The sequence below is a fragment of the Leucopleurus acutus genome, assembly GCF_964270905.1.
Source record: "Leucopleurus acutus genome assembly, chromosome: 1".
Taxonomy (NCBI): Eukaryota; Metazoa; Chordata; class Mammalia; order Artiodactyla; family Delphinidae; genus Leucopleurus; species Leucopleurus acutus.
Window position 1 is genome coordinate 90,988,003 of NC_139142.1, and position 22,612 is coordinate 91,010,614.

A 22,612-nucleotide genomic window follows, 5' to 3' on the forward strand; every position below is an offset into this window, starting at 1 on the left:
GTACTTGTTAGCACAAAACTCTTACGAAGATCTTTCAAAAGAGAAGGACAATTTGGACGCAGCAATAAAACCTCTCTCCAAAGCTGGTATACTGAAGACATTATCTTCAAGAAAACAAGAAATGTAATATACCAGCTCTCATACTATCTTCCTAATTTCTATGTCTCAAAAAATTCTAGCCAGGACCCTTCTGAGTTGGGTACTGAACACTGCCTATCAAGTCCCTTGGAATTAGAGTATGGCTTTAACCACAGCTTGTGGTAAGGTAACGGATCTCTATTAAGTATCAGACACAGAAAAGCCTCTGTGTTTTATTTCTTAAGCTTACAAAAAATTCAGTGTAGATGTGGTCCCTGACTGATAGTAAGCCAGTCTGGTTTTCCTAAGGCCTTTGCCACATTCTGCCTTAACGGCCCAGTTGTTCAACTGGAATGAACAGCATAGTATTTGATCCACCCTCAATCACTGTTATAGTGCTATATGTGGGCAGACTCCTCACTTTCACCACATATTATCCTAGAAATGTCATAAAACAGCACTACTATGAATAGTCACATGACATGAAAGCAAAAAAACGGACTCTCTGTAATAACTTTAAATTGTTTTATATAAGATGGATAGAAACAGATATAAAATGTACTATAAGGTATGTATAAAGCAATAAATACATCAATACCTTTAAAACATTTATGAAAGAATCATGCCAAATAAGATTACATAGTAAATATTTTTGCTGCCCTTCTTAACACATAGAAAGGCTTTAGGATTTTGATGGCCTAGTTCTCTTTAAAAAGGCATCCGGGGAAGTTTAAATTAATGTGCTTTTTCTCTTAACATCCCTGTAGCAAGCACAGAAGTTCAACATCATTTCGTTAAGCTCGGGACTTGATGCTAGCCATGATCATTCTTCTAAAAATCGATATTAAGACACTGAATGATTTTCGCCTCATTAAAGATTTCAGAAAGACCGAGTTTATAAAATATAGACTTCTAGCTTATTTGCTCCATCTTTTTACATACTTCTGCTCAAGGCTGAAATATCCCTTTCCACCTTCCCGCCTGGATTTATCCTTCAGGACAGAGGTCAAATGTTCCCTCCTCACAGACTTCACTAGGGCTACCTTACCATCTCAGCCCCACGCCAAAGCCCAGTTAGTTATTCCTTCTCAACAGCACTTTGTAATTAGTATAATTCTTATTACACAAAGTTATAACATGTCCATCTCCTTACAGATCTGTAGTACTGACTGTGGTAGCCAGTAAGCACACATGGTTGTTGGGTACTTGAAATGTGACTTGTCCAAATAGAAATGTGCGATAAGGAGAAAATATGTGCCAGATTTCAAGGACTTAGCACACGCATAAAATATATAAACCATCTCATTAATAATTTTATACTGATCACATACTGAGAAGATAATATTTTGTATATACTAGGTTAAATAAAATATATTATTAAAATCAATTTCACCTATTTTAATGGGACTACTAGATATTTTAAGTTACATATGTGGCATCATTATATTTCCATTGGATAGTGAGGTTCTAGATTCTAAGTTCCTTCATGGAATGGCCATTGTTTCTTTCATCACTGAATCCCACAAGACCTTGCATAGCGTAGCTTAAAAAAAAAAAAAAAAAAAAAAAAAAGCTTAAACTGAAGGATTTGCTTTTCCTCCACATACACCCCCAACCCTGCTTTCCGACTTTACAGACTCAATAGAAAGCTCCATTAGAAAAGATGTGGGAAACAGGAGGCAAAGGCCAAGTTTGATGGTGGCCATTTGCTAATTAGATGACTGTGAACTTGAGTGCTTCTTTCAAGACCACCTGTTGATTAAATTACCACTTCCTCTCCCTCTTCCCCATCTAGGAAGTGGGTCAATATGTGTAGTAATTCAGCAAATATCTACTGAGAAAACACGTAGAGAATTATCAAGACAATACTCCCAAGAGGTTCCTATATAGTAAGGTGACGCAGAACCACCATAACCAGCAAGTGCTGAAGGCACCCTTTAAGAAAAACCAAATGCAGACTGCTGAGAAATCACTATGGCAAAAGGCTAGCTGGGCAAAAAGAGTATTCAAAGATGAGACAGTTCCCTTCGCTCCACTGATGAAACAGCCTATAGAGTATGGAGGCAAAGGGAAAGGCTAAAAACAACACAAGGAATAGCCACCAGCAATTGCCACACATGTGAAAGTGTATCTGTACAGCAAACGCCACTAGTGATTTCAATATAGAACAAAGAAAGCACCAACATACCTAAGCTAAGGTTCAGACTCAAAATCAGGTTCCTACTCTTAGCACACTCTCACCAAAATGCTTATTAAACTGATCAACTCTAATCTAATGCAAGTTTTCATTCCCATCCTTTATAAGAAACATATGGAAAAAGCTAAAACAGCTTGATTTCAAGATGTTAAGTGTGCTGGGGGAAAGCACATTCTCCCATTTCTCATTTGGTTATTAACAATGAAATCAATGTGCTCATCAAATGTAGTTACTCAGAAGAAAGAACCGAACCAGGCAGGGCTTTCACAGTGAAAACACACTATTATTTCTGGAAAGCAAACTAGCACGATTAAAATTCCATAATAATAAACACCACAGAATATCTTGCACACTTTGCTTTAATAGGACTGTTTTAATGAATACAACTCCTAGTTTAAGGATCAGGAGATAAAACAGTACCAAAGTAGGAAGTAAGATATCATTTCCATCCAGGAGAAAAAGGAATATACTACCAACATTCATTTTTCACCTTCCCTTTCCTCTTTGTTTCTAGGTCTTTCATGTATTACTTTCTACTGGGAATAGAAATGAGTTTGGATTTAGAAATAGGGAAGGGTGAAAAAGGCCGCTGTTGAAGGAGGGCAACCCTAAAGATCTCTGACAGCACGATCTTGGAGAAATGACCTTGACCTATTAATTAGTCCAGTATTTTAGTTTCAATTTGCCCAAAGACTGACTCTCACCTCAGAAGGGTCACAAATTCCTCCAGCTTCATTTTCCTCATCTGTAAAACAAGGATGCTAACTGAAGGATATAAAGGTGGATTTCAAGGACTCTGACATACCTGATTCCGTACCTTTCCCACCTGTAACACCACCTCCATAGAATTAATTTTTTTTTAATATAGAATGACTATTATTTTAAGAACAGGGGCCAGAGAAATCTCAGACAAAATGCTAGAGGATTTCACTGTGGAGAATTTAACTAGATTTTAAAGCACTGTTGGCACAAGCCAATCTTGAGGAAATGCAGACACCTTGGTTATGTAGAATGCTTCCTTGGATTTGTGGTTAAGGAATTTTACCTAATTGGCATCTCATTTACTAGGTGCCAAGAGTAACCAGAAAGTATATTCCTTTAAGTGGCATTTCTTTCTTTAAACTTTACTTATAAAAAAAGTCAAACGGGGAATCCCCTGGCGGTCCGGTGGTTAGGACTCCGAGCTACCACTGCAGGGGTCGCAGATTCGATCCCTGGTAGGGGAACTCAGATCCCACAGGCTGCGTGGTGCGACCAAAAATAAAATAAAAGTCATTTGTAAAATAAAGAAAGAAAGAAAACATTCTGCCTTAAAAAAAAAAAAAAAGTCAAATGAATCCCTGAAAGACAAAAGTTTAATTTAAATGTGAAAACTGTAAGCGTTTTCTTTATTAAGTCTTGAAAAACGGCATTTTATAAACTTTATAAATTTTATAAACTCTACCTCGATGCTTTTTTCATCCTTCTCCACTTGGAGATCTTCGATTTTCTTATGACAGTCTTTGAGATCGTTTTGTAACTGAGACACCAGATGACGCTTCACGGAGTTGCTACCCAGCAAACGCTGCACCTCTGCTTTCAGCTTCAGAATGACCTCATCTTTGGAAAGCTCTTCAGCTGGGTCTTCCTGCTGTACAACACTAACGGAAAAATTGTCATATCTAAGGTTAAATCAAGTAACAAATCAAGCACGGCTATTCCTTAAAAGCAACTAGCTGCAGTGGTAATCATGTTTTGTAACCCATACAACTACATGCTGGTATTTCAAAAACAATTTTAAGTTTTGTCATACACAGGATATTGCCTTTGACACATCCCCATATACAGAAATAAGTTCATTCACAGGAAGACCCTTCTTAAGCTTAGTCCTGCTGCCTCACTGAAAGTTCAACCATACGAACTTCAGTATGACATGCATTTTTATTTTTGGTAAATTGCATGCTATGTATACATGTCCTTCATTACTCCAAGAGAAACAAAGTGAAAATAAAGGATGAAATGAAGAGTAAAACACTAGTCATCCTAACCAACAATTCCTGTATCTCTTCTACTAAAACACAAGTCTAGGTGGATATCTGAGCAACTGAAAAGAAAAAATAACAAAAATAAATGCCATGCTAATTTAATCCCCACTTTAGTTTGTCAATACATTCAAAAATTGGAAGGAGTATTTCTGTTCCTCGCCATAATGGATTAAAAGGAACGGATTTATCTTCCTGTCTTAAAAAGACTAGAAAACCAAATAAAATATATGAAATGGTGCAAACATTAGACAACATGCAGCACATCAGAGTGATCCCTGAAAAAAGGAAAACAAACAAGGTAAGCCCTATAATTGCTACAGCTTTCTGCCTGGAGAATTTCCAGCCTGTAGCACAGAAAGAAGAAACCCAGAGTCCAGCAATCTCACCGAGTTGCAGAATTCAGTATGGGGAAACCAAAATGGCTAGAATCTGAGGAGAGAAATACTGTGGGAGAGGTAGCTACACAGAAAGAGAGCTCTGGAGATCTGTGGATACAAGTGAGAAAGTTACCTCAAGACCAGGGGAAAAAACCACAGGAAAATGAACCATAGTGGAAAGACTTCCTAATTCACAGAGCATCAAATAGTGCCTTAGTAATAAGGGCAAATTAGCCCCAGATTAAAGGCTGCTCTAAATCTGATCTAACAAAGCCTACAAAGAAGTCTTGAAAGGATCAAATGAATTCCAGATAACTTAAGTGTGTCACAGAAAAAGGATAACAATATTTTTTTAAATAAAGTCCAAAATCTAAAGCATAAAATTCAAAATGTCCAGCATCCAATCAAAATTTACCAAGCATGCAAATAAAGAAGGAAAGGAAATACCAACCATAACCAGGAGAAACTGACCCGAATGACACAGGTAGTACAATTAAGTATATTCCATACGTTCAAGAAGGTAGAGAAAAAAACATGAAAACAATGAGGAGAGAAATAGTAGACTTTATGCCCCAGATTGGACTTAGAGACAACAAATTAAAACATCTGAAAAAATATACATACTGAATGAGATTAACAGCATATTTAATATGGCAGAAGTAAAGATCCACAGACGTAAAGACACAGCAAATTTAAACACAGAGAGGAAGAAGACCAGAAGTACACAGAGCATATTAAGTTTTCTAACCTAACTATAGTTAAGTCCCAGAAGAAAAGTGGGGAGGAGACAGAAAAAATATTTGAAAAAATAACAACTAAAATTTTTCTACTACCTGAAAATTAAAACCCCATAAAGCCTAGAAGCTCAATAAACCTCAAGCACAAAAAACATGAAGAAAACCACCATAAACTACACCAACATCACATTGCTAAAACCAATGATAAAGAGAGAGTGCAGGAAGATTCCTGGGGAGGGGAGGACCAGAGAAAGGAATAGTGGGTTCTGTGTATAAACAGCCTCAGTGTAAGCCCTAAACTATGCATGCATAGAACAGACCCTCAAACCAGCAAAGATTTGGAAATTTAACTGAAATCTGAACCACACACACAAGTCTCACACTGACTAACCCTTGAGAGGTGCATACACAGAACAGATTCAAACCAATGTGGCAAAGGCTTGGAAAAATGAACTAAGATTTGAAACACCTATGCAAATTTCTATACAACATAAAAATCACAATGTCTACTATACAATCTAAAATTACTCAACATAAAACTAACATGGAAAGCCCAAATGCTGGAACTATCACAAAGAGTTTTAAAAATTTAAAGCAGCTAATAGCTATGCTTTACGAGTAAAGGAAACATATTTGAAATGAACGAAAAGATAGGAATTCTCAACAGAGAAATAAAAACTTTAGAAGAACCAAATGGAAATTTTATCATTGAAGAATACAGTATCTAAAAGTTTAAAAAAAAAAAAAACCTCACTGGACAGGCTCAATAGAGTAGAAATGACAGGGGAAAGAATGAGAGGACTTGAAAATAGTTCAACAGCAATCATCTAACGTGAAAACAGAGAAAAAAATGAACAGTGTCTCAGGGAACTGTGGGACAATATAAAAAGATTTAACATTATGTATAATTGGAGAACGAGAAGGAGAGGAGAAAGAGGAGGCAGAAAAAATATTTGAAGAAATAATGGTCAACATTTTCACAAATTTGGTAAAAGACATAATAAATTTACATTTTCAAGAAGCTCAGTGAACCCCAAATGAAATAAACTAAAAGAAAAACACACTTAGACACATTGTAATCAAACTGCTTAAAACTGAAAAAAAAAAAGAAAAAAATCTTTTTTGAAAACAGCAGGAGAAAAACTACTTATTACATACAGAAACAATGACTCAAATAACAATAGATTTCTCTTCAGAAACCAATGAGGCCAGAGACGGTGGAAGAGCATATCTTTAAAGCGCTGAAATAAAAGAACAGTTGACCCGGAATTCTATAATCAGCAAATATAAGGGCATTTTCATATAAGGAAACTAAGAATTTGTTGCCAACAGACATGCTCTGGAAGAAATGCCGGAGGAGGTTCTTCAGCTAAAGGGAAATGATATCCACCGAAGGGATCTCTACACTGAAAACTACTAAACATTACTGAGAGAAACTGAAGAAGGTCTAAATAGAGAAGTATAGCATGCATGTTCAGAAACTGGAAAACTCAATTTCTTTAATTCCCCCAGCTTTTTCAAGATATAATTGACAAATAGCAATATCTTAAGATGTCAATTCTCCCAAAATTGATCTATAGATTCAACACACTTCAAATTAAAATTCCAGAGGACATTTTTTGTAGACGTTGACAAGCTAACCATAAAATTTATTTTGAAATGCAAAGAACTTAGAATAGTTTCAATTTGGAAAACAACAAAGTTGAAGGATGTGTTCAACCCATTTCAAAACTATAAAGCTACAGTATCAAGACTGTTATCACCAAAAAGATCACTGGAACAGAATGGAGAATACAGAAACAGACCCACAAACATACGGTCAACTGATTATCAACAAAGATACCAAGGCAACTCAACTGGGAAAGAAAAGCTTTTCTGACAAATGGGATTAGATCAATTGGATACTGGAATGAAAAAAATAAACATCAATCCTTCCCTCACACTATACTAAAAAATTAACTCATAATGGATCATAAATGGAAATATAAGAGCTAAAACTATGGAATTTCTAAAATCATAACAGAAAATTTTTGTAACATTGAGTTACAATACACAAAAACCGTGAACTATAAATGAGACAATTGATAAATCTGAATTCATAAAAACTTAAATTTTTGCTCTTCAAAAGATACCATTAAGCAAATGATAAGATAAACCAGAGAGTGGAGGAAAATATTCACAACACATATCAGACAAAGGGCTTGTATCCTGAAATATATGAAGACCAAACAACATATACAAATAATAATTAAGCACAACAAGAAAAAAGGAAAGCAAGGCATATCAAAAGATGTTTAACTTTATTAGCCATTAGGGAAATACAAGTTAAAACCACATTGAGATACCACTACACACAAACTAGAAGTGCTCAAATTTTAAAAGATTGGCTATCAAGATTTAACAATGGCACAGAACAACTGAAACTCTCAGACTTTGCTTCTGGGAATGCAAAATGGTACGACCACTTTGGAAAAGAACATTTATACTATTGCTATTGCTATTTAAATAAAATAAATTGTAGGAACTCTGATATAACCATAAAAAGAAAAGCAATTTGGAGCATAAGTGGAAAGGAAGAGGTAAAATTATCTCCATTAGCAGATGATATAATTATATCTAAAAAACTTATAATCTAATGGAAAAACTATTACAAACAATAAGAGAATTAGAAGGCAACAGGTTATAACACACAATATAGAAATAATATATACAAACAATACTCAGAAGAAATAATGGAAAAGAACATGCCATTCACTATTGCAAAATAAAATACCGAGGCATCAATTTAACAAGAATTGTGCAAAACCTAAATGTGAAAAACTTCAAAACACACTTGAAAGACAAAAACAGATTTAAGCAAATGAAAAGACATGTTATATTCTTAAGTAAATTCAACATCATAAAGATATCAATTCTCCCTGGGTTTATATACTTAAGATGATCTTAGTAAAAATATTATCAGGATTTTTTTCCTAGAACAGAACAAGTAAAATATAAAGTTCATTTGGAAGTGTAAACGAGCAAGAATAATCAGAAAAACCCTAGTAAGAACAGCAATTCCAGATAGATGGTAAAACTAAAGTATAAGGCAAAGCAATAAAGCTTTTAGAAGGCAGCATAAGAGAATAGCTTCATGATCCTGAAGTAAGGAAAGGTTTCTTAAAGGGACTATAAAAGCACTAACCATGAAGATGGATAAATTTGACTAAAGTTTAAAAACTTCCATTCATCAAGAGATACATTAAAAGGTTAAAAAGGCAAGCCAGAGGGAAGAAAGAGAAGAAGTGAGTGAGAGGAGATATCTGCAACACACATAACATCAAAGATCTCTTATCTAGAACAGTTTTCAACAAAAACGCCTATAAATCAACAGAACACATGCACATACAAAAAATCATGTAAAAACTGAGGAGGGACATGAACAAGTCCTTCTTCACACACACACACACACACACACACACACACACCCCACACGCAAGCCACCAATAAACACAATAGGCATATTTTTTTAATGGAGTGCAATCTCATTAATAATCTGGGAGAATGCAAATAAAGACCACAATAAAATATCACTACACATTAAGTGGCTAAAACTAAAAGACTGACAATAACAAGTAATAGCAAGAAGACAGAGCAATTAAAACTTTCATACACTTCTGGTGGGGATGTAAACTGGCACAACTACTTTATTATTATTATTTATTATTATTTTTTTTTTTTTGCGGTACGTAGGCCTCTCACTGTTGTGGCCTCTCCCGTTGCAGAGCACAGGCTCCGGACGCGCAAGCTCAGCGGCCATGGCTCATGGGCCCAGCCGCTCCGCAGCATGTGGGATCTTCCCAGACCAGGGCACGAACCCGTGTCCCCTGCATTGGCAGGCGGACTCTCAACCACTGCGCCACCAGGGAAGCCCGGCACAACTACTTTAGAAAACAGCTCGGCATTACCTATTAAAGTTGAAACACAAGTACTGCAAGCAATTTCACTTCATATTATATACCCAACAGAAATGTATGCACATTGTACCAGGAAATAACGTTACGACTCTATGGACAGTAGGATGGAAAATAAACTGTGGAATATTCATACAAATAAAGTTACACGCACACACACACATATATTTACATATATAAATGAATGAGCTACAGCTACATGCTACAACATAAGTTTCACAAACAAAATTTTGATGAAAAAAATCTAAAGAACCTATATCTATGAAAAACTAACAGCCAGAATTCATGCTTAATGGAGAATGACTGAATACTTCCTTGTAAAATCAGGAGCAAGACAAGGATGTCTGCTCTTGCCACTTCTATTCAACATTGTACTAGAGATTCTAGCTAGAGCAATTAGTCAGGAAAAAGAAGTGAAAGGCATCCAGATTGGAAAGAAAGAAGTAAAACTATCTCTATTTTCAGATGACATGATCTTGAATATAAAAGATCCTAAGGAATCCACTAAAAAACTATTTGAACTAATTAACAAGTTCAGCAATGTGGCAGGACACAAGATCAATATACAAAATCAATTGTATTTCTACACACTAGCAGTGAACCTCCTGAAAATAAAATTAAGAAAACAATCCAGCAAAAAGAATAGGCAAGAGAATAAAATACTTTGGAGTAAATTTAACAAAGACATATGACTAGTACACTGAAAGCCACAAAATTATAAAAGTAGATGACTGGTACACTGAAAGAAATAAAAGAAGACCTAAATAAATGGAAAAACATCCCGTGTTCAGGGATCAGAACACAATATTGTTCTATAGATTCCCTGCAACCCCTATCAAAAGTTCAGCTGGTTTCTTTGCAGAAATTGACAAATTGATCCTAAAATTCATAGGGAACGGCAAGAGACCCAGATTAGCCAAAGAAATCTTGAAAAAGAAAAACAAAGTTGGAAGACCCACACTTTCCAATTTCAAAAGTTACTACAAAGGTATAGCAATCTATAGGCAGTGTGGTACTAGCCTAAGGACATATAGATCACTGGAATAAAACTGAGAGTCCAGAAATAAACCCTCACATTCACAGTCAATAGATTTTCAACAAGGGTGCCAAAACAATTTAATGGAGAAGAGTCTTTTCAACAAATGGTACGAAACAACTGGCTATCCACATACAAAAGAATGAAGTTAGAACCCTATCTCATAGCATATGCAAAAATTAATTCAAAATGGATCTCAAGACTTAATGTAAGAGATAAAACCCTTATAAGTTAACATAGGTATAAATCTTCAGAACCCTGGATTAGAAAATGGTTTCTTAGATACCAAAAGCACAAGCAACCAAAGAAAATATACATAAGTTGGACTTTATAAAATTAAAGACTTTTGTGCTTCAAAGGATGCTATCAAGAAAGTGAAAAGACAACCCACTGAACAGGAGAAAATATATCCAAACCATATATCTGACAAGGAACTTAAATTCGGAATATATAAAGAGCTCTTAAAATTAAACAATAAAAAGACAACCCAATTTTAAAATGGGCAAAAGATGTGAATAGACATTTCCCCAAAGAAAATACACAATGGCCAATAAACACATGAAAAGATGTTCAACATAATTAGCTTAAGTAAAAACCACATCATTAGCAAATCACCATGATGAGAAACCATTCAATACCCCCAAAGAAACTATAATTTTTTAAATGGAAAATACCAAGTGCTGATGAGGATATGAAAAAATTGAAACCTTCATTCATTGCCAGTGACAATGTAAAATGCTGCAGCCACTTTGAACTGTTTGACTATTTTTCAAAATTCTAAACATACAGTTTGAAAACATATGTCCACTCAAAAATTTGCAGCATTATTCATAATAGCCAAAAAGTAGAAACAGAAACAATCCAAATAAATGTCCATCAGCTGATGAATAAATAAGCAAAATGTGGTAAATTCATACAATGGAGTATTATTTGGCTATAAAATGGGTTAAAGTACTGATACATGCTACAACATGGATGAACCTTGAAAGCATTATGAGCTAAGTGAAAGAAGCCAATCACAAAAGACCACATATTATATGAATCTATTTAAGTGAAATGTAAAGAACAGGCAAATCCATAGAGGTAGAAAGTAGATTAGTGTTTGCCTGAGCTGTGAGGACAGGATAATGGGGAACGACTGGTAAAAAGTACTGGGTTTCTTGTGCGGGATATTGAAATGTTTTAAAATTAGGTTGTGGTGATAGATGGACAACTCTGGGTATACTTAAACACATTGAACTGTGTACACTTCAAATGGGTGAATTTTATGGTATTTGAAATACAGTTGACCCTTGAACAATGTGGAGGGTTGGGGGCACCGATTCCCCCCCACCACCTGTAAAATAAAAATACACGTTCCATATTTATTGAAAAAATCCACGTATAAGTGGACCCCTGCAGTTCAAACCCATGTTGCTCAAGGGTCAACTGTATATCTCAATAAAGCTGTAGAAGAAAAGGAAAAAGAAAAACAACCTAATGTGTGAGTTCTCTAAATAAAGGCAAACCTAATCTATAGTGTTTAGGCATGGATAATTAGGTCTTAAAAGAACAAAAAGCCAGAAAATAATTACCGTAACAGTTAAGATAGTAGTAACCTCAAGGTTATGACTGGAAAGAGGAATATGGGCAGCTACTGACAATGTTTATTTCTTGGCCTCTGTGGTAGTTCCATGGGAATTCACTTTAAAATCATGCATGAAGCTATACACTCATGTTTCATACACTCTTCTTTATGTGTTATATTTCACAATTTTAAAAGTTTTAAAAGGTAAAATAAAACTATAAAAAGTACTAGAGAAATACCATCAAGAAATTATAAGGGAAAAAAAGTGATGGATCCAACTTTATAAAATTTTTAAACAGGAAAAGTGATAACCCTCAGAAATGGATAGGGTACAAAGAAATAGGTACTATCACAGATATGGGTAATAATGCAAACTACAGGGTTGCTTGACAACACTTGTATCAAAAGCCTCAAAACATGCATACTCTTTAACAAGAATATTCACCCACATCTTAAGGAAATAGCCAAAGACATGAATAAAGACTCAACAAGTATGTTTATAATACTGCATTACTTAACAGTTTAAAAAATTTTAAACAGTGTATTACTAACTAAAATATAGTTCATTCATCCACATATCCGCTAGTAAGTATTTACAACATTTACTGACATCTAAAGATTTCAGAATGTACTAAGTTAAAAGTTACATTATAAAGTAGTATATTCAAAGTATTTTATCTTTAGAAACCTACAAAACAGGTAATGTGGAACTTAATACCAAAATGCTAATAGTGGTTTTCTTCATGGGGGTTGAAGTAAGATTATGGGTGCTTTTAATCCGTATTTTCTTATTTTTCCATAATAAAGGAGAAAGTTACTTTTGAAAAGAAATAAATAGCTGATAGTATGTACCCTTAAAGTGATGTGATGAAAATGGAACCTCATCTGGTTCCACGCATGAGAAAAACATTCAAATTCCAAGAGGATCTTCCTTCCCACAAAATGCTTGACCAGTATTTCTCAGACTGTCAAGGTCATCAAAAACAAGGAAAGTCAGGAGGAACCTAAGGAAAAATGACTCCAAAATGTAAGGAGGTATTCTGGTGCAATCCCGGAACAGAAAAAGGACATGATGTAAAAACTAAGGACGTCTAAATAAACTATGGACGTTAGTTAATAATAATCCATCAACATTAGTTCATTAGTTGTAGCAAAGATACCATGCTGTTGTAAGATGTTAACAGGGGAAAATGGGTGCACAGTATAGGAGAATTCTTTGTACTATATTAATTTTTCTGTAAATCTAAAAATGTTCTAAAAAACTTTTTTTTAAAGTCTTTCCATGAAATTGAGTTATTTGTAGTGAGATGGATGGACCTAGAGTCTGTCATAAAGCGTGAAGTAAGTCAGAAAGAGAAAAACAAATACTGTATGCTAACACATATATAGGGAATCTAAAAATTAAAAAAAAAAAAAAAGGTCTGAAGAACCTAGGGGCAGGACAGGAATAAAGACGCAGACGTAGAGAATGGACTTGAGCACACGGGGAGGGGGAATGGTAAGCTGGTACGAAGTGGGAGAGTGGCATGGACATAATATACACCCCCAAATGTAAAATAGATAGCTAGTGGGAAGCAGCCGCATAGCACAGGGAGATCAGCTCGGTGCTTTGTGACCACCTAGAGGGGTGGGATAAGGAGGGTGGGAGGGAGACGCAAGAGGGAGGAGATATGGGGATATATGTGTATGTATAGCTGATTCACTTTGTTATAGAGCAGAAACTAGCACACCACTGTGAAGCAACTATACTCCAGTAAAGATGTTTAAAAAAAAAATCTGAACTAGAAACCACAGACCTAAAGTGCTATATATATTTTTAACACTTCTGGCACATTATTAAATAAAGTCAGTTTGCTAAAGAAAGAAAGAAAAAACTAAAGTCTTTCTAAAAAAAGAAAGACTAGTACCTGAATTAACATATTTTTTCCTGTTTTTCAGTTTCATATGATTTCCAATGAAATGTTAAAAAAAAATATATATATATATATACACACACATACATACATATGTATATTGTGTGTATTATACACACATGTATACAGAGAGAAAGGATGAACAAAATATTAGGCTTTTTTTAATATTACAAAAAGAGATCCTGGCGATATACTACATATTTATCAATATACACAACTTTTGTATGTGCAATATAGTGTAAATATGTCTGTATGTGTAGATCGCCAACTTAAACCACTTCTCTTTATATAGAAATGTAAGACATAAATATAATTATATAAGAAATATAAAACATATTGCAATGCATCTTCCTGTGCTGTAAGACATGAACTAACTTTCAGCAGTTAACAAATTATGCATCCCTAACTTCTTTTCTTACTGAACCTTGACCACTGAAATAGCACATCATGTACTCCTAGAGGGAGCCAAGTCAGAGCAGAGAGAGTGCTTGCTAAAATAATTTTCTCTTCTTTCCCAAAAGGGAAAAGTCAGCAGTGGTGACCAGCCCTGTATTAGGCTCACTAGTGAGCCCTGTGAAGGTTGGTTCCCCTCAATCCAAATAAACTGTAGTCCCTTATGAAGCCTGCTGAGAAGACCTAGGGAAAAGGCATTCCACTTGTTAAATGTTTATTAGTTGAGCTTCGCAGCCAACTACAATAAGGGAGAGGGGAAGCTGTCTGCAGGCTGCATGAAGATTTAGCTACTCAAATTCCATGAACGTGAAATAGAACACTGAGGCTAAACCCTTAAAGTTTACTAGGCAGTAGCTTGAGGGAGGTGGTAGTTGGGAGTGAAAGCTTGGAGCCGCTAATATTTGGGTCAGTGATTTGAAAGCAGCTCAAGTCAACAAAGAACTAAAATTCTCAACACTGGGAAAGTGCTGCTTCCTTTTGTTCTAAGAACCACAATCCAGCAGAGGAAAGGTACACATCTAATCTCTCCTATATCTCCTCTCACTTTGAACTAAGAATAAATATTTTTACTTTTTCCTCAAAGCTGAATTCTGATCCATTAAAGTGCTGGTGGGAGGGATGAGTACAAGCTAATCTTTCTCACTTATCCTGCACTTCACTGAACATCTCCTTACTGAGCCTCAGTGACTACCCACTTGCTTTAGTTATTCCCCACTTGCTTGGTTGAATGCAGCTGGCATTCCTTTTGGTACGACAGCAATGTGATATCTCAAGTTTATTATCTATAGGAATGTGCTTTAAATTACTGTAGGATTTGGGTTATAAGTGCTAATTAAATAGAAAGGGCAAAGAAGTAAATACATTTTAGTAAACATCATGATGGAGTAAGTCTACTTGGAAAGACAAACCTATACACATATACATGTATTATCTACCCAATTCCCAGGCTAATTATGGCGCAAGTTAAAGTAATAAGTTGGAGAGAAATCTTTTTTGGCAGGAATTAAATCTTTAATTCTCTAAAACAACAACAACAAAATATATATATAAAAGAATGAAGTTTAAGGCAAAAAGGTTTGACTGTCATGCAAATAAGAACCAACAGATTTACATGACAATCAAGTTTTGGGTTTAAGTACTGGCTCTGCTGCTAAGGGTCTGTCTTCTTGGGCTAAGGCGTTGAGCTCTTTGAGCTCCGGTTTTCCCAACTCTAAAATGATAATGTGGATCCCATGTTTTCCCCAAGATTTAAATGAGGATCAAGGACTTTTTATAAAATATGTGTCCAATCAAAAGTTGATTAATATAAAATCTGATCAATGGTATATTTTAACCAAGCATCTCTTAAATAAAATAGTAACAGTTACCACTGATTAAGTGCCTAATATGTGCCAGAACTTATTACATGAGGTCCTTTATATTCATTATCTATTCTAATCCTTGTTTTATCCCCCAAGGGATACGCTATAATCTACCTGACAGAAAAAGCCTGATAAGAAAACAGGCTCAGAAAAGTCAAGAAACGTGCCCAAGGTCATAAAGTTAGTAATAAATGGCAAAACTATGATTCAAAACAAATCTGGATCTAAAGACCGTGCTCTTTCCACTAGCCCCTTAGAATTAATCTGGCATTAACAGGAAATGCATTCACAGCAGTAAATTTTCCAGATGACTACATTTTAACTTTAAATTTTTATGTAAATCTGTTTAAAGCACATTCATCCACTTTTTGCTTTAATTAACTAACCAAAGCTGAAGGCTTTCTTCGACAACTCAGGATCATGACTGTGGACATTCTGATGTGGATCAGAACAGGCCTAGATGTATAAAGCTGCTTACCCCGGTGCTCAGCAGCTCTGGCACCATGCGTTCCTGTAGTTCTCTCCTTGCCGAGGCACAGCCGTCTGGCTGAAGCCCTGGCAGCACCTCTCCCAACTCCCTGACCCAGTTACTCTGTGGTCAGTTAGGAAATCAGGTAACTCATGGGGTACCAACAAATCTAAGTGAATATGGCCCTGGGATAAGAGCCCCAAGGTGTCTCCTAATAAATACATCACATAATCTTGGTCTGCTATTTGCTTCTTGGCTTCTTTCTAGATTGTAGTTGGGATCTGTTGAGATGACAGTCCCTAAAGACTGACCTCCAGATAAATGGAAACTTACTCAACTAATGTTAACATCATGTTCCACAGCATCACCTGATTGAGATTTTAATTTACTGAATCTCATTTTACTGTTTTGAAAATGGAATCACAGCATAAGTTCTAAAACTTATTGTGGAACAAACCTTTCAGGAGATTTACACATTTGTATTTAGTTGCATGATACCTGAAACACAACAGGTAGTAAATACTTTCAAGAAACACTAACGATGGCAAACTCAGTCTTAATCTATAAACAAGATGGTGGTGGTTTCATTCAAGAATGCATTCAAGGGGGACTTCCCTGGTGGTCCAGCGGTTGGGACCCCGCACTTCCACTGCAGGGGGCACGAGTTCGATGCCTGGTCAGGGAACTAAGATCCCACATGCCACGCAGCGTGGCCAAAAGATAAAAAAAATAAAATAAATTTAAAAATAAATGAAAAAAAAAGAATGCATTCAAGAAAGGCTTTCCTTAGCCTGAATACAATCTCTTTCATCTTTCATCTTTATCCCAGACCAGTAGAACAAATGGATAAATGCCCCTTTGTACATCAAGCATTACATTTAGCACACAGTACTTAGTTGCATACAACTGTGTCTCCTCTTCCCCATCAGACAAAATATAAACTCCCTGTGGGAAAGGAGAATGTCTATTTCATCTTTTGTACTCTACTCCCAGAGCCTTGCACAGCCCCTTAGCAAGTGCTTCAAAATACACATCCTTTCCTTCGTTCATCTTTTACGTGCTTAATGGTATCTAAATGTGCTCCATCTCCTACCACGACCACTCCCCGCCTTACCCCTGCTGGTCCCTAGAAGGGATGATGAAGCACTCCCTTCCGTGACAGTGCTAAAAATATCTGTGTTAAGCAGTGTTAAAATATCTGCATTAAGTGTAAAAGACAGAATCCGTATTTTAAAACTAAGGTCACAGTAAGGTTCCTAGGGAAAATTAACGCTTATTTTCTCATATACCATTGATAAATGCCTACTTCCAACACACAACGTTAACATCATAAAAATAATATGCCCCCACCTTAAGTAATAAAACATACATAATTTAAGTTGTAGAATTTAACTTACATATTTTAACTATATCATTTTTACCTTATTGAAACTGCGGTGCCCTACTGCTATTGGGACAGTACAATATTAATACTTGAGGTTTTTGTTAATTTTGATTTCCGACATTGCAACTTCATTAGAAATTACTAAAATATATTGTTCTGCACTCAAGAACCCCTTTTATTATGCACCATCAATATTATTAACGTGAATTCTTCTATAGTAAAGTATTTTCTAGATACCTCTTAACTTTGGATTTTTTCCGGTTGACTTTCTTAATACCCAAATCCACATACGATTCAGTGAGTTCTATATTTAATTCTCCTTCTGAGTCACTTGGAAATATTCCTAGTTTTGCAGCAGATTCATAGAGAGAAATTTCTTCTTTTAGTTCTTTTATTTCCTCCTAAAACACAAAATTATTACAAGTTATATTCATTATTTTTTATAGAAGGAATCAGTCATTTTATTCTTCAAAATTCATCTTAATGATTAATAGAAGGCAGAAACGTTTCTTCAAATGCATTTTTGGCACACATTAAAAATATAAAGGTAGCACATGTCAGGTTTTCAAGTAAGCTGAATGAACAAATGAATAAATGAATGAGAAAACAGATGTGAACAGCTTCTCTCACTCCTCCCTCTCTTACATTTTGTCCTCCACAAAAAGCCTCCCTTGAGCTGAGAAGCTGGAGGCAGCACACATCGGCTTACTAGAGTAGAGGACAGAGGAGACTGGTTTGCCAAGAAAGTGTTGCACTTTAGTCTGCCAGTGGTGAAAAGGCAAAAAATGCCTCCTTCCAGTGGAGGTAATACTGGAACCCTTCCTCCCATGGAAAACGTTAAGTGGTGCTGGAGGAGGATGTGAGAGAATGGCAGGTAACTTGTAGGTTTCCCACACCTGTAGATAAACTTATCTCTGGGACACCTCCAGAGATGAAAGGATATGCCATGCGAAGGAAGGGGCTGGGCCCTGGCTCTGCAGTTGGACAGACCTGTGCCTGACTACCTAGATGTGTGGGTGAGGTTGTGAACAACTCCCATGGGCTGGACTGGAGACGGTCCAGCCACCTCTTTTACATAGAGAAAGCCAAGGCCCAGAAAGGTGATGTAACCGACGCCTAATTCAGTTACCCATGGAGTCTCTTTCCAGTGGCAACACTCACTTGCAAAGCCTTATTCATGTTTTCACTCATAGCATGTGCCTTTTGTGCTTGCTGCATCTGGAGCTGGAGCTGAGCGACCTCCTGTACTGAGCCTGTGGGAGAAAGAATCATAGAATACACCAGATGTAAAGGGACAAAGTGCCTGTGATGTACAGAAGAACCTGAATCCACTGAGGCTACAGAAGGTGGAGCTTTATTACCTTTTTTACCTTATTTACCTTTATTACCTTTATTACCTTTCAACTACCTTTTTAGGAGCACAAAGGTACAGCTCGTAGGACCCAGAAGGCATAGGTCTGGTGCAGACATTTCCCAGATTTAGTATGGCTCCCCATAGGTCCTTGGGAAGTTGAAGACACAGGCTACTGTGACTTTGCCATGAATCAAATCAGCCACGTCTACAGACCTTAACACTCCACAAGTCCTTTAACAGGAGCAGAACATTCCAGCTCACAGAAAGCCAGAGCAAAAATTCTTTGGAAACCATTTCTACAGTCTAATAAGAAGACTACATCTTACTGCCTTTTGCTTCTCTCTGAGTTCTTTTATTTCCACCACCCCACCTCTGCATGTACAAGAAGCATATTGGTATTGTACTTTTGAAGCTCTAGTAACCTAATATTCTAAATGGTTAAAAGGTTCCCATTTTAAAAGGACTTTATTGGATTTCCTCAAAAGAAAATGAGCATCTGGGAAGTGGTTAAGCAAAGTAATGATGGCATATAATGCAACAAAAGAAAATCATATTTTCAAAGTCTTTAATGGCAAGGGAAAAGGCTAAGTAATGCCATGTGAAACAAAAGGATACAAAGCTGAACACAGAGGTGGGACCTAAATGGAGTATGATGAAAATTTTGCCTCCACCAAAACACACACACACACACACACACACACACATTTAGACAGTCTTTTCAACTTCTGAATAACCCACTCTTACATACATTGTATCAACAGTCTGATTGACATCATATGCCAAGGTTTGACTTTCATATATCAGTTGATGAATGATCACTGAGCTATCTTCAGTGTGAGCTATTCACCAGCAAACCAGGCAGTTTTGTCTGTACAGTAGTGTTTATATAAACATTTGATTATTTTACTGCATTTTACTCTCATATCATTTTATTAAATAAGAAATAAAAGTACTACTGAAAGTGATAGGAAGCATATGTCTCAAACTTAATACCACGAAGACCATACTAGAAATCTTAAGCGTGACAAAAACGTAACTTATGGGCTTCAACTGACCAGGTAAGTGGCTACTCCACTTAGAAGAAAAGAAAAATTAAAGAAGTTATATAAAAGGATAGAACCATATGATCAAAGATCAAGTCTAAAAGCAAAATATAGTGGGATTTCATGACCATTTTTAGCTTTCAGGTATAGAACCTATCTTAACATATATTTTATTGTTCAATTTTTTCACATTCAGCTTTGATTTATTTTAAAATATACTGTGTACAGAAGCAGGGAATTGTCTGTATGTGTGTGTTCATTTCACTTGAAGGAAATACATTTAAACATTAACAGCAGTTATCTCTGGGTAGTAGGATTATTGGCTATTTTTATTTTCTACCTTATACTTGTCTGGGTTTTCCAAATTATCTAATGAAAATACACCACACCTCCATACATATATACCAGTAACGATGTTAAAACAAATTTTGTCACCAATGATCTTTTCTGTCTTTTCTGGATTTAACTCACGGATCCTACTGTGTGCTCTCCAGATATTTCTACTAGCCTTCTGGGGAGCCACCGCTCACGCAGACACCGACCTGAGTGCAACAAGTTGGCACACTGCTTCTGGCTCTCCTCCAGGCTTCTCGTCAATCTGTTAATGATTTCAGTCTTTTCTAATTTGGTTGCTTCTTGATTCCTTTCCAGTTGTTTAACCTGATCTTTCAAATGACAGCAAATATCTTCCTAAATAGAAAAAGTGTCCAAGAAGTCATTTTCATGATCAGTTAGTTATTAAATATTAAACTAACAGTTATGATCTTACATACTTGGATTTTAAGTCAAATATAAAATCATCACCTGGCAGGATCACCTCTTTTACAAGGTCAAGTGCACAGGACTGGGAGTCAGAAGAACACACTTACACGATCAAGTCATCAACTTCTCAGTCTGCTTTTTCTTTTGTAATTATGATAATAAACGTTGAATTTGAATTTGATGGCTTCTAAAGTCCCTCTCTGCTCTATATGCACAAGGCACTGTTGTTCTAAAACTAGATTCTATTCAAGCCAAAGGAAATGTATTACATGCTTATTTGCATTTTACAGTCTCAGTATAACTGTATGTATACATATTTAGGCAGACCACTTGGAACCATGGAGTTTGTAGCCCAAGTCAGCAAGGATACAGACAAACACATGGAAACTCACTCTATGCTGAACAGCCAAAAGCTCATTCTATTCTGAACAGCCAAAAATTATCTCTCCCTCTTCTGAACTTCTTTTAAACTTGATCTGTTTCTCTCATGTTTTTCTTTCTACCTTTTACATGTCTTATTTCTCTTAATAGTCTCTTTGAAGGTGCCTGTGCAGTGTCTTATACATAGGGAGTGCTACCAAAAAACACTTGAAAAATGTCAAAGAAAAACAGACAGGATAAATGTGTGAGTGTATGGAAATACATGGAAATATATAGAAAATCCAGAGTATGTATATAATATATTCAAATGTCTACAAAAAGAAACTGTGTTTGGAAGTAATGAGCCATGGGAATCCCGTTCCCAGGTAGAAGAAATCATCACCCCTCATTCAAAAAGGGCTACACAGGCTGAATTCCAAGCCAATAGCAGCACATGTGAGAGGGAGAGGAGTAAATTAAGGTAATTGGCTGACGTTACCTGAAAAAGCCTGAGGAAAATAAGTAGTAAGAGGAATATCAAGAAAGGACTTTGAAGCAGAGAGAAGGCATGTGGGGCCTGATTTATAGCATAATCTAAAGCCCAGTAATGCCTTAAGGATACAAATAGAAAATACATCTCATAAGGATACTACTAACAGTCTCCTTAAGCAGAAGGAAAGGGACTCTGAAGTCTCCTCTTTTAGCTTAAAAATTCATGTGAATTTTGTATTCTATTTCATAATGTAGTCATGTTTGCTTTAGTTTTTCTACCAAATTTTTGAGCAAAATGAAGCTTCTGGAAATTGGTCCATGTTTATTCAACCGTGCAAACCTCTTGGCACACTGCTGCTGACTCCGAGGCCAGCTTGAAAAGCTTGGTTCTAAAGCACCAAAGTAACATGGCAAACACAACGTATGAGCTAATATTCATGACAGTGTGAATGTGTGTGCAAGAGGTGGGGGACAACTAACATTTTTGTGCCAGGGAGGCCACAATAGCTTTTACAAGAGACTGAGAACTGGCCAAAAAAAGTTCAACAAAAGGTAGTTATGAAAACCATTACAAAGAAGAGGCAGACCATGGCAATAATTTGACTATATGCAACAATCAATTAAGAGTTCCCTGGTGGCCTAGTGGTTAGGATTCTGGGCTTTCACTGCCACGGCCCGGGTTCAATCCATGGTCAAGGAACTAAGATCCCCACAAGCTACATGGACAGGGACAGGGAAAGAAAGTGTCTTAGGCAACAATCAATTAAGCCACTCTGTTTCCTGTTGACAAGTTCAGGGAAACAGATTATCCTCATAAAACTATGCAATTTAGGGCTTCCCTGGTGGCGCAGTGGTTGAGAGTCCGCCTGCCGATGCAGGGGACGTGGGTTCGTGCCCCGGTCCGGGAGGATCCCACATGCCGCGGAGCGGCTGGGCCCGTGAGCCATGGCCGCTGAGCCTGTGCGTCCAGAGCCTGTGCTCCACAACGGGAGAGGCCACAGCAGTGAGAGGCCCGCACATCGCAAAAAAAAAAAAAATACATATATATATAT

General features: G+C 36.4%; 1 protein-coding gene across 1 annotated transcript in view; it reads right to left on the reverse strand.

Moving 5' to 3' along the window:
• Positions 1–22,612, reverse strand: part of CEP152 (centrosomal protein 152) — a 97,065-nt gene that overhangs the window by 41,897 nt on the left and 32,556 nt on the right. The window contains exons 10-13 of the mRNA XM_082841177.1: positions 20,489–20,636; positions 18,711–18,802; positions 17,787–17,950; positions 3,720–3,915 (exon numbers count right to left, since the gene is read on the reverse strand). Of these exons, the coding sequence (XP_082697303.1) occupies positions 3,720–3,915; positions 17,787–17,950; positions 18,711–18,802; positions 20,489–20,636 (600 nt within the window). The remainder of the gene's footprint in view (positions 1–3,719; positions 3,916–17,786; positions 17,951–18,710; positions 18,803–20,488; positions 20,637–22,612) is intronic.